The sequence below is a fragment of the Temnothorax longispinosus genome, chromosome 1, assembly GCF_030848805.1.
Source record: "Temnothorax longispinosus isolate EJ_2023e chromosome 1, Tlon_JGU_v1, whole genome shotgun sequence".
Taxonomy (NCBI): Eukaryota; Metazoa; Arthropoda; class Insecta; order Hymenoptera; family Formicidae; genus Temnothorax; species Temnothorax longispinosus.
The window spans coordinates 26570946-26584209 of record NC_092358.1 but is presented as its reverse complement, the minus strand read 5'-3'; the positions used below and the strand labels follow the sequence as shown (position 1 = coordinate 26584209).

At 40.9% G+C, this 13264-nt stretch overlaps 2 protein-coding genes across 4 annotated transcripts in view; one reads left to right on the top strand and one right to left on the bottom strand.

Moving 5' to 3' along the window:
- The first annotated feature begins 178 nt into the window (after positions 1–178).
- LOC139821729 (smad nuclear-interacting protein 1) lies at positions 179–2137 on the top strand. The gene is made up of 2 exons (XM_071793014.1): positions 179–1388; positions 1700–2137. The coding sequence occupies exon 1, from the start codon at positions 492–494 to the stop codon at positions 1386–1388; it is 897 nt and encodes a 298-aa protein (XP_071649115.1). The 5' UTR covers positions 179–491; the 3' UTR covers positions 1700–2137.
- Positions 2138–2439: 302 nt separating this feature from the next.
- The window catches only part of Sev (receptor protein-tyrosine kinase sevenless), a 35269-nt gene continuing 24444 nt past the window's right edge, over positions 2440–13264 (bottom strand). For 2 of the 3 annotated variants that reach the window (XM_071792983.1, XM_071793001.1), the window contains 11 exons: positions 12827–13183; positions 12331–12634; positions 11777–12100; positions 10994–11595; positions 10193–10849; positions 8574–9985; positions 6536–6958; positions 6156–6379; positions 5499–5969; positions 4885–5248; positions 2440–3965 (listed from right to left, as the gene is read on the bottom strand). In XM_071792983.1, coding sequence (XP_071649084.1) covers positions 3088–3965; positions 4885–5248; positions 5499–5969; positions 6156–6379; positions 6536–6958; positions 8574–9985; positions 10193–10849; positions 10994–11595; positions 11777–12100; positions 12331–12634; positions 12827–13183 — 6016 coding nt within the window. In that variant the 3' untranslated portion in view covers positions 2440–3087. The remainder of the gene's footprint in view (positions 3966–4884; positions 5249–5498; positions 5970–6155; positions 6380–6535; positions 6959–8573; positions 9986–10192; positions 10850–10993; positions 11596–11776; positions 12101–12330; positions 12635–12826; positions 13184–13264) is intronic. The other variant, XM_071792991.1, reaches the window with a different exon arrangement.

Genomic DNA, 13264 nt, shown 5'->3' with positions numbered 1-13264 from the left:
TAAGAGCCAATCACGTTCGACTGCTACTGAGCGACTTGGTCTGCTGAACGCGCCCACTGAGTTCAACTGACGCCATATTGAATTTTGGCTACGTAGTTCCATTTTCACGAAGGAGCCAAATTAGATGGCGCTCGAATACGCGAAAAATTTTTCCCATATGAATGTATGGACCCTGCTGCCCTGCTGCCGAGTGCCGATGAATGGAGTGGAGTGGTCGACGCTTATGGCGGCTCGCAAGTCTCTATATATGTATATATTGTGCCGTTAACTCGTAGTACGCAAAATCACAAAACTGATCGTTTTGTAGTAACAAGGGAACGTTTACGCGCCGTTGTATAGTTATTATACGTATATGTGCAACGCCACGACCTGTCACGATTTCGCAGCGATTAATCTGACCGAGTGAGTTAGGTTAGGTTGTTGATCGACGATTATTCCTTGGTTTTGGGAATTGGAATTTGACTCGCGACATATAATATAACCTGGAAAGTATGTCAAATTGGCGATCGAGTCACCCCGCGGAGCGACGGGACACGCATAAGAATAACCGGGAAAACAGGCGCGACAGGAACGACGAGACGCACAGAGACAGATCGCAGAGGAGCAGGGACAGGGATCACAGAGGCGGCAGGCGCGATCACTCCAGGAGGGACGACGAGAAGCAGAATGAGAAGAGGAAGCACGAGAGATCGCCGTCGAGACGGGAGAACAGCCATCCCAGGCACAGGGAGCGTAACGAGAGGAGCAGAAGTAGAGACAGGCGAGAGGATTCCGGCAGAAGACGCAACGATCAGCACAGGCAGAAGCGAAGCCCGGAGGATGGGAGAATGAAGAGGGAATCCTCCGCGGACTGGGGAAAGTCGGCTGTGAAGGAGGAGAAGGAGAAGCCCAACTTCGAACTGTCGGGAAAACTGACGGAGGACATGAACACCGTCAACGGCGTGGTCATCAAGTACTCCGAGCCGCAGGACGCGAAGAAACCTAAACGTCGATGGAGATTGTATCCCTTCAAGGGCGAGAAGGCGTTGCCTACGTTGTACATACATCGACAGTCGGCTTATCTCATGGGCAGGGATCGCAAAGTGGCCGATATACCCCTGGATCATCCCTCGTGCTCCAAGCAACACGCCGCTCTGCAATATCGTTTAGTCTCTTACCAAAAAGAAGGTGGTGCCGAGGGTAGAAGGATACGACCGTATATTATTGACTTAGAGTCCGCAAACGGCACCTTTGTAAATAATGTAAAATTAGAACCGAGAAGGTATCACGAATTATTAGAAAAAGACGTGGTACGGTTTGGTTTTAGTACCAGGGAATATGTTTTATTGCACGAACATAGTAAGGATGATTCCTTTGACGATGACGTACCTCTTACAAATGAGACCTAGGTAAGTTTACATTACATTATATCCGCTATTGTCACTGTGCTTGTAAAATTGAATGAGATAGAGCATTGTGTAAACTGATTATATTAAATATATATAAATATATATAACAATGAGATATAAATACATATAACAGTTATTTCAAATATTGTGGAATTATAAAATTCTTAATTTTTTTTTAAATACTAGGATATAATAAGGCCCAAGTTTTTCATATTAACAATTTGAATTTTCCTCGTTACACGTGACTGAATATGCAACCCTATTTTTTCGTCTCTATAATCTAAAAGATGTCTGTACATTTTCAATTTCAGGAACTTAATTTTAATGTGGAAAAATATCCAAAAATACCAGAGATGAATATGTATCAAGACTGATGCAGAAATCAAGCTGTGAGAATCAAGAGAAACACTGTATCTGTGAAGAGGAAGAACCAGTATAAATGTAGATACAAAGTCTTATTATAATAATCTTTTAAATTCTTGAAACCGTTTTAAATGCATATTAGTATTATACGTGTAAAATAGCTACTTTTGGAAGTTTATGAGTCACCAAAATATATTTCGCAAATCCGAAATTTGCCGCAAAGAAAGAGGAATAGTACCACACTTTTCTTTTGTACATTTTTCTGTGACATTTAATTTGGTACCTTAATAGAGTTTGAAGTATGTCATGTATGTAACTCGTAGGTTAAAAATAATTAAACTTCTTATGTATATTGTTTGTAATATATTATTTACAATTATTTAGTATTCACTGATCCACAAATTCATTTTCCTGTAAAGCTACTTGAAAATATAAATTTCAAATATAGTCAGTCCATCGGTATAAACTTCGCAAAGTTTTATACATTCTAATTTATCTTTTCAATAAAATTACATATACATTTTCGTATTGTTAAAGCTACGTAGAAAACTTAACAATTTCTTATTATTATTAATTTTCATATTTACTAATTATCGTCAAGCATGAAATTTGTACAATGAACAGTGAACAATTTCACAGATTTTATTCAATAAATATGTTATGTAAAATTGTAATTATAAAGTTAAACTATATATATATATATATATATTTCACATTTATCATTCTCCACCAACGTATTATTTCTACATTAAATAACAGTTTCGCGATTATTACTAAAGTCACAAAATTTAGGTACGTTCCGAAACGGTCTGCCATATCTGCGTGACAAATTTTCGAGTATAAAAGTTCATGTATGTACATTTAAAATGGCAGTTTAAAGCTATTCTTAACTCCGCTCCACGCATTCCTCTTTATCTTCTTCACATATAAAATACTTGGACATTAATGGTAGTAAGCAGAGCTTAATGTATGAGCGTACGTAGTTTGATATGTTTAAGGCACCGCGTTAGGATTTTAAAAAAACACAAACAAAAAACAAATTGAGCAAGATCGTAGCGACTGTCTCGAGTAATTTTTTATTAGCTATAAGGCAAATTCGACTGAAATAGTTCCTGGAGAAGAATAGATTTGCTACAGGAACCACTTAAAAAAAATTGCATCAAAATTAGTATGTGTGATGTAGAAATCTATTATCATATTTCATAAATATTGAAATATTTAATTGTCTTGATTTTTTACATCGAGCTCATTCAAGCTCCGAAGTAATTTGTATAAGTCTCGCCTATTTTTATACGAAGCGTTCGTACGAATCTTTAGATTTGTCACGATCGGCGACTCACGATCCATTCACTCTTACAGCATCCGCATTTATATTCGTATACGTGACGATATTGCTGCCGTCTTCAATGGGCGTCTGCCGCAATAGATTCAGCAACGCGCTGTTTATCACGAGCGGTATGTTCGCCTTGCCGTTCTGCAAGTTTGAATGAGTCCTCTGGATCTTCGGCAACGTGCTCTTCATCACTGCGTTCTCGCTCGAAGGCACTTCCCCGTTCACGGCGTTTGAGACAACGACGTTGCTCTTCAGGCACGGTAGGACCGTCTGCGAATTGATCAGAGACGAACTGGGACGCGTGGAAGGCGCGAGGCTGTGCGAGCTACAGCTTTTATCCTCGATACTCGCCTCGGAGTCTCTCCGCTCGCTCAAGCTGGTCTTGTACTTCCGCTGGCCGTTCAAGGACGAGAAAGAATCCCTCTTCAGGGTCGCCTTTGCAACTGAGTTGATCGATTTCGAGCTGTCCAAGGTGTTGCATTTTTCTGACATTCCCGAAATCGACGTGCCTTTTCGATCCGGTAAGTTTAAACTTGTGATCGACGATCTCTTGTACAGCTTTCTGTCAGACTGCTTCCGTTCCTCCGTCGAATGTTCCTTGCGCTCCTCTGTGGTGTCCGTAGGCAGGCTGCTCTTACGATCGTGACTCATGCAACTGATTCTGCTTATATTCGCTAGATTCTGATCCGAGATGTGGATCGAGCGAGGTATTTCGTAACCGTTCGTAGGGTTCTCCCTTAGAATATCTTCATTATCTGCTAATAATTCTAGATACTTCGGAGCCTCGTCGGATTGCGGGCTGAGCGTGGCGTTGTTCGAGTTCTGCAGGAAGGGTTGCATGTCTCGGCTTCCCTCAGAGCTACTGGACTTCCAGGAGTTTCCTATACAGAGGAACGATGACAATTTATAGCAAAGTAACTGAACTTCATTAACTTATTAATTGCGGAACTCTAAGAAAAACGTATTTCTTCGTGATGAGAAAACGTTATTTTAGTACATACGTCTTCGTACGTATGTGTTATATTATTTTTCTAATAAGTATGCGCAAACAATTGCGCATGTATCACGTTGCGCACGGGTTAATTGCAATGATTGGAAAAATACGCTCGGTGAAGAGTGGAAGAGTCGTATCTCCTGGTGTGTAGGATGGTAATGTAGAGAGGCAGATGATGTTTGTTAAGACCTACCTGAATTATTATGATTCTGATTCTCGTCAGCAAAGTAAGCCATGTTAGACACGCCTGCAAGCACGAGCCATGCAATGATCAATATGTATTCAAGCAGACAGAGTAATATTCCAATACATTTTGAGGATGAAGAAGTTTCGCGATAAAACGGATTTTTCGTCGCGTATGATTTGACAGCGTCGAGTTATGTGAATGTAATGAGAAACATGCTTATTTTTCGCGACGCACGAAACGCGAAATCGAAATCAATCGAAGAGACTAAATCTCCGTTATATGCAACAACTCGCGAAGGATTTCTTCATTTTCAAACATTCATAATTTACGAAGTAAAGAAAACTTTTCATTTATTACAGTTTTTCTCATTCTGTGAATTCCGTTTTCTGAAGAAAAACTTCTCACAATTTATACATTGTATGTAAATGACGTATTATGTGCAAATTTCTAATAGTCACGTTATATACGCACATAATACCAGAATGAATGATTCGTGAGTATATCGTTTTATGTAATGCGAAGGAGTAAAAAAATTGCATAATTTCAATCAACATTCTATAGATTCGTAGAGATTCCTTGCTCCATGCAGTGATATGCGCGCAAGTTAATGTTAATTCACCTCTGCGTGCCAGATAGTGCCCAGCGTGCACCGGGCTCAGCACCGCGTCTTCTATGTGACCCCTTAGGACGACGATGCTCTCGAGACAAATTTTGAAGCTCGGTCTGGCGTCTGCTGCGCTCCAGCAGCGCAGCATCAGCTGGTGTAACGTCGGTGGGCAATTGAGGGGTTTTGGCGGCCTGCCGCCCGCACGCACGTAATGCAACACCTCGAGATTAGTTCTGGCAGGATAGGGTTGCTGGCCTAACGACGTAATTTCCCACATTAACACCCCGAACGCCCAAACGTCGCTCTGTGAAGTGAATACCCCGTCAACCAAGGATTCCGGTGCCATCCAGCGAACAGGCAGCAGACCTTCTCCTTCCTGAAATTTTAGCAGTGTAAATTCGTTTACTTCAGATGTATCCATCTTTGAAGCGAGCGTGCGTTAAATCGGACAACGTTCACTTAATTTCTCTTGTTCAAAAATAGAAATAATTATTTTTCTTAAGCTTTGCTCACGTGAAGACAAATAATATTATTATAATAAAATAAAATATAATAAAAATTATTATGATAAATAAGTGTAGCTTAGAAAGATTTCTTCATCTTTTTCCTAAAAGAATGCATTTTACCTTGCGGTAATAGTCATTCTTGTAAATATCTCTGGCTAGTCCGAAGTCGCCGATTTTCACGACGCGGTTCTCGCGATCCCTCGCAGACACCAGACAATTTCGACACGCGAGATCTCTGTGCACGAAATGCAGCTCCTCCAGGTAGCGACAGCCTCGCGCGACGTCCTCGCACATGGCGAGCAGGTCCTGCAGACGCAGAGCGTGCGGGTCCGTGGGTTGCAGGGACCGACTCTCCCTCAAATAGCTCAACAGGTCACCGACCTCCATTAATTCCAGCACGAGTAACGGAGGATCCGTATCTAAGCAAACGCCCAGCAACCTCAGCACGTGTTTGTGGCGAAAGTGGCTCATGAGCCTAGCCTCTTGCAGGAATTCCGTCTTCTCTTGCGAAGACGCGTCCTTTCGTAGCATCTTTATGGCGACGGGCGTTATGCCTGGTCCTTCTAAATCCTTAGCATTTCCCTGATATACCTGCAAGACATTTTAGATTAAATTACTATGAATCCCATAAAATAAAAGATATATCTTTAATATTGCAAAAGTATTTTTTTCTGCTCGACAACGACTGAAAGTGGTTTTATCTTTTTATTTCTTAGTTCTTCAAAATTAATTTTTTTTTCTGTAGATTACAAAATTATTTTTAGAATTAGATCTTACCTTTCCGAATGCGCCACTACCTAGGAACTTTGTCAGCTTAATTTGCTCTTGTCTGATTTTGGGCAGGGCAGAGTCATCCGGATCATTTTGCAGCGTAGAAGCGTAAAGCGCGTTAGATTGAACGAAGTTCCCGCGAGGGATCTCGCGGAGGGTCGCTAATTCGACATCGGACACAATCGGAGGCAAAACTGTCTTCTTGTCCTCTTTCCGTTGTCGATATACTGCTGGATAACGTTACGATATACTTGTCTAATATCATGTATTACCACTTAATGTATAAATATAAATTGTCTTTTATTATCAAGTTTAACTTTAGAAATGCTATTCTATTGAATATAATTTGCGATCGAAAGCTCGAGCGTCGCACCAAGTATACTTACGGCAGAAAAAATAACAAAAGCACACCAACATTATGGTAATTACGATCGCGATGAGGCCCAACATCAGCGGTAGATGCTGTTGCGTAGCCAATATTCCTCCGGCGGACTCCGTTAGATCAACGACCGCGCTCGGTCTGCTCCAAGCGCCGAAACCGTAGGCATTTTTGGCCTGCACGCGAAATTGATACTTCTGATCCACATCCCCGGGAATTATCCAGTAATTGTCCGTTCCGTTATAATATAAATTCCAGTGCTCGTTTTCGCTACTCTCGTCGTCTTGGTTGCTGTCATCGACGACCAAGCCTTCCAGTCGATACCAAGTGACTTGCGAGCCGTGAGCTTGCGCGGGTTCCCAATTTAATTGATATACAGAATTCCGGAATTTCGTTACCACAGGCACCCCTGGAGCACTCGGGACGTCACCTTTGTTGTACAAAAGAATACAGTTTAAGTTTTCTCTTTGTTTTACTTCAATATATTTACTTCTATTCAAAACTTTATCGCGTTAACTCTGCCTTTTATTTCTATCAAAGAGAAAACTGTCACACACGGTTTTCTTTCATAAGAGCACTGTAAACAGGTTTTCGAACTTTAGCATGGCCGATTATGCATTTTCACGAAGTCGCACAAACCGATACTGTATCATGTTAGCGTATTATTTTTAAACAACTGTTCTAAACGTGGATTTCATTATGATGATAAACATTTTAGGGTCAAAGCACATAACATGGTGTAGCGATATACGACGGTCGTAGTCCTCGACTTGACAAATCAGGATACGCCAAAGCTTGTGCGTTACTTACGTCCACGATTATGACTGTCATATGTGCTTTGGCTTGAGTATACGTCTTCGAAAAATTGCAGATCTTTTTGAACTCGTCGAGTTTTATCGAAGTTAAATAAAAATTAATTCGGCGTGAATGTTTGCGGATTCGCAATACCTTTTTATTAAAAAAATTAATGCACATAAAAAAATTTACGTAAAAAAGCAAGCACTTCTTATTCTTATCGGATAGAAAAAGAATGAGACACCTTTCGAGAGATTCTGATTTACGCATACAAGAGCAATCAAAAGAGAACCATTAAAGGCTTGATATAAAAAACCGTAAGAGCGAATAATAGTATTACGAAAAGTTATATTCTGCTGTAGATTATTTAATATTTATTTTAATTATAAGTAACACAATAAAGAGATTGCTCTTTAAATTTATCATATTTATTATAAATTTTCTTATAAATACACGATCTAATTGCACAGTCTTCCACAATATTACCATCGATCTCACGCAATTTCTTCGACGAGGGAGAATTAATTTTGAGAATATGATATACTTTTTATACCGAAACCTTTGATTCTCGAGTGGCTTACCGGTTGCATTGATGAAATTTGTGTTGTCAATGCACCGCGGAATAGCGAGCACCGCGTACTCGAGAAGGAGTACGAAGGCGCATAGCGTGGATAATCGAATGAGGTAAGAAGATGACCTCATAGTGATTGACACTGTTACAGCGCGCGTCAAAAATGAAACTAGGTAGCCATCGCATGTTGCCGTCTGCTTTTAAACGAAAAAACGGGCGCCAAAAAACGGGAACTTGTCACACACGGTTCATTTTCAATGACTCAATTCATCGCGATTCATATCTTGTCGAGTTTATATCAGATTCAGTTAGAAAGAGATGCAGAGTGGAGTTTAATCGGAGGATCACGTTAAGAGATAAGCAGAGAGTAGATAATCACGGGCACCGGGCATTACTGTTGTAGTGATCCCGCAACGATATAATAACAACCGATTTTGTCACAAATTTTCGCACTGGGCATTATCAAAAAATCAGATCTTTAGCTCACTAGAACAGGTCTCAACTGTCTAGGCCACGATCGCCACGAGGTGCCTTGTGGTCTGCGGCGGCCCCGCTTATTATTATTATATATATATAAATATATTTAAATTTAGTATTATTATTATTATTATATATACATAATAATAATAATACTAAAACATTACACGCTTTTACGTTTGTGATATGAATAATGCCTTACCGAGCGTTTGAAATGTAAACCTCCCATCGTCCGGCCATACAATGTCCTTCTTATACGTGGGGTATTTCAGCTTCAAGCGGAACTTGTACAAGGTGCGTGGCTGCAAATCTTCTATGTGATACATCACTTGGTCCTTGTTCACCTCAACGTGTCGCGCGATTTGCCACTCCTTCACTGCAACGTCCTTGTACTCCAATACGTAACCGACCGTCAGATTGACGCTCAGGGTCCAAGAGATGTTCATGCTGTTCACGCTGACATCGGCCACCGTCAAATTGTTCGGCTCCGAGTACATGCGGATGACCTGGCTGAGGCTCTCGTTGTAGAAGTCGCTGTAATTAGCGGGATACACGCGTACGTACACCCGGTAATCCTGCCCCGGCAGTAACTGCTGCAGCGTAGTGAAAAATCTGCCGTCTGCCGCACGCTCAGGGTTTTTGACCAGTTCTGACCAGGCTTTCTGCCGCTCGTTCTGCAAGGAAGTCAAACTCCAATGCACCTCGTAATGCACCACGGCGGAGTTCAGTATCTTGGGTGGCATCCAGTAGACCGCTGCTAATGTCGGCGTCAGGGCCTGAACCGTAACGTTCTCCGGCATGCTGGGGTTCCCCGCGCTGGTCTTCAGCACTACATCCGCGCCGAATTCCGGCCTCATCGACAACAGGTCGGTATAGAAATTGCTCAGTGCCAGCTTCAGCTTGTATTCCGTGAATGGCTTTAAATCCCGGATCTCGTGACATCTCTCACGTGTCTGCACTCTCATCTCCTCGCACTTGCCGGGAGCGTTCTTCGAACAATGGGATACATGGATGGTGTACAGCGTGGTGGGTAGACTGTAATTTTGACATCCGCGTTCAGAACTCGGCTCGGGAAGATTGACGACGATGCTGTTCACCGTTTCGCTCACTCTCTCGACATTGTAGTTCATTTGGCGAGGTATCAGGCACTTCGCGGTGGGATAGGGTTGCAGGGATTTGCCGAGGGCTCTGATCCGACGTACGTTAGGCAGGTAGAGGCTTCTTACCTCCGGCTTGGACGTGTTTTCCTTGTTTGCCACGAAGAAATTCTTTTTCAAAAAATAGATTTGGTCCTTCGTTTCGTTGGACCAGTAAATGTTCATTTTGTCAACCGTGAGAAACGTGAGAGTCGCTGCTTTGAAGCTCGTCTTTAATACCATGTTGCACGCGCAACCGTAAATATCAGCCACGTTTAAGTGCCCGTCCGATGATACCCAATACATCATCGGTTCCTGGATATTGGTTTTGTCGATTGTCAGGGTGGATATTAGTGGTGGTCTTTGTGGACAAGTACATGTGCTACCATTGTTTCCGAAGAAGTATTGCACGTTTTTCCCTTCGAGATCCGACTGCATTATCGTACCTCCCTCATTCGTCTCAATCCAATATAAAGATCTGAAAAAAATATTTTCATTTCTTTGATTATTTTAAAACAAATATAATAAAAACTATATACATATATTTTTTTCTTTACAATTTTATGCTGATTTGTTATTCCGTATCATCTTGATTATAACAGTTAGTATATTGAATGATTAAAAAACAACTGTGACTACGATTATAAAAGAAATATTTTAGACGGATAAAAATTGATGTAGGTACCCTAGAGACGGCAGCATATCTAAAATCGGGATACGGCCTCTTCTCCTTAAGATATTTTTGTGCTTAACTATGCCTGCCTGCCACATTGTTAAATCCAATCTCATGATATAGCTGCTGCTGATTTTCCACGGCTCGTCTTTACTATATTCATGCTCCACCCAGTACAGATTTCTCGCTACCCAGTCGATGCAGAGGCTATGCGCGGTATTGTTTAGAGCAAGTATTCTCGTCGCGTTGGCTCCATTTATTTCCGACGTCACCAGTTCCCGCATCTCGCTGATCCAGTAAATCTTATTCTCCGCCATCAAGTAATTGACCTCTGTCGCGGTGTGCCTGGTAAGTGTGTTATTGATTTCTTTGTCCAGATCCGATATCCTCACAGCATCCGCCGTAGCGACCAGTAATTCAGGCACCGGATTCTCGTGCGCAGTCGACACGCTGATTGGATCCGTGTAAGGACCAGCACCGATTTCAGTGCACGCTCGTACTTTGAAGTAATAGGTCGTGTTGGGTCTTAGATTGTGCGCTGTAAATTCCAGTACCATAGCCGGGATGTCGTAGTCGTCGCAGATTGATACCTTCTTCCGGTTCTCGATAAACCAACACTGGACCGTGTATTTTTGTATTACTCCGTTTGTAAACTCGGGTTGATTCCATCTGTGAAGAAAATAAGATATTTTAGCGTTTCTATTTCCCGCGAATCTATAACAAAGTTAGATCTTGTATATACATGTACAAGTTATATACATATATTATACAAATCTAAATGAGAGTATGTAGGCAAAGTTTTAGATTTTTCACCTAAATATCGTAAAAATGTCAACATCTTTGCTCAGAACTTTCTTGTAAAACTCCACGAATGCTCTAGGGGATGTTGGCTGGCTCGGCACACTCTGTGGTGATCTCAGGATCTTCCGAGAATGATGCGCCGTTTCCCAGTATGTGAATGCCTTCACAGTGACTTCCAGGACGGAATATGGCAGAATCTGATCCGAGTTGTTGTAGGGCATCGTCGTTTCAATCGTAATTTCCGGGTTTGAATTCGTATTAATATAATCCGCGAATTTCACTTCGTAGAAGACCGTGCCGTAGTTGATGTTCTTCACAGGATCCCACGATATGTTGAAGTTCCTCCAGGACCCCTCGACTCTTATGCTATCGAGATCAACCGCATTCGGTAGAACCATCACGGTTTCCGACGTCAGATTCTTCGGATACTGATGAAGCGCAGGATCCATAACAGCCACCATGTACAATCCGGACAAAGTGATTCCATTTATCACGGCGGTGTTCTGACCGGAGAGATCTCCGATCACCGCGTTTCTGTCGTCCTGCAGCCACAGCAGGTGCTCGGAAAAATAGCACAGAGGTCCTTGTATATTTGGATGTTGCAAAGTAGAAACCTTAAATTTTATTATTTACATCATTATTTTTGTTTTTAATTATTTATTTTATTTACATGTTTCATTATTATTTTATTGTATATCTCATTGAATATGATTAAAAACCATGACAAGATCTATAATTTTATCATTTGTTAAAAATAATGATACTCATAAAAATTAATTAAACGTATGAAACAACCTTCTCTGGAATGATTTTGTGACTCATTGGAATTCTCTCGGACGTAGGCGCACGATAGACAATAGATCCGCTTTCGTAGCTTCGAACAATCCAATAGACGTATCTATTTTCGGTGTCGAGAGTTAATCCCATCACTTGCTTGCCATTGAAAATTTCATCTAAATGATAATATCTCCTGTCTTGTCCATTCAATCGCGCGACTTCCACGGCGTGACCAGTGGACCAATACAAGTACGCTTCGAGAGAATCGATCATGAGCTCTTTTACAATTGCTAAGATAGACATCGGCTCTTGCTGAGATCCATTCAAGTTTGCTCTCGTTATCTGTACCGGAAATAATACACTGTGTATAAAATATTTAAAAAATATGAAAATTTTATAGCCAAAGATTTAAATGACGATCATAATATCTTAAATGTAATGAATATTCTGTTAGATAAAACTATCAAAAAATGTAAAAAAAATTTAATTTAATAGTTAATTCATTTTGAATTAAAGAGACTAAATGCACTTGAGTTAAAAACAAAAATCTAATTATATGTATATATATTTACAATCTGCTGTTTTGGATTTGCCCAATATAACTTTTTTGATATCCAATCCACGGCGACGCTTCCCACCGAATGTATGTTGAGCTTCGTCTTCTGATGATTGCTGACGTTATAACGATACAGCGCGGAATTATTTCCTACTATATACAGCATGTCCTTGTACCAGCTAACGTCGACAATGTAAAATTCATTCTCGGAATCTTTCAAAGTCGCCTTGTTAACGAGCGTGTCGATATTTTCGCCTGTTACGTCGCTTCTCAAAATTCCTTCGTTCGACGACCACAAGATAGATGCGTGTGATCCATTTCTAAATGCAAAATTTTATTTAATTAATATAATTGACGGCAAAGTGAATAGACACTTCATATATATAAAGTTTTAATTTAAAAAAATGAAGTAATTGAACGTTGTATCTAGATATAATTTTTCAGAAATATTTAAAAGTATCCAAAATCAAGTAAACTTAAGTAATGTATCGAATTTACTATTTAATGTTTACCTTAAAGTTCGCCCTCGGAACTCCGTAGACCACGGTCCTCTGCCAGCGCTCGTGTAAGCCGCGGCTTTGATCGAATATTCCGATCTTTCTCGCAAATTATGAACAGTGTGAGATGATCCGGCGATACCTTTCTGATGGATAGTTTCGCCGGTAGATTCGTCCTTGATTTCGAGCTCGTATGACCAGTTTTGCCAGGCGCCTTTTCCTTGGCCGCCCAGTAAATGAGGAGCTTGCCAGGAAACCTTTGCCCTTTCCGCCCCGAGAACAGCTTGCACACCTGTGGGTGGATTCACTGGGACGGGAACCGGCTGACTTGCATTCATCAATACGGTCACGCTTACAAAGGAGGTATCGGATCTGAAGAAAAGAATATTTTTGCTCCATTAATGTAGATTCTATTGAGCACAATTAACGTCTCAATTTAATGTAAAATTTACA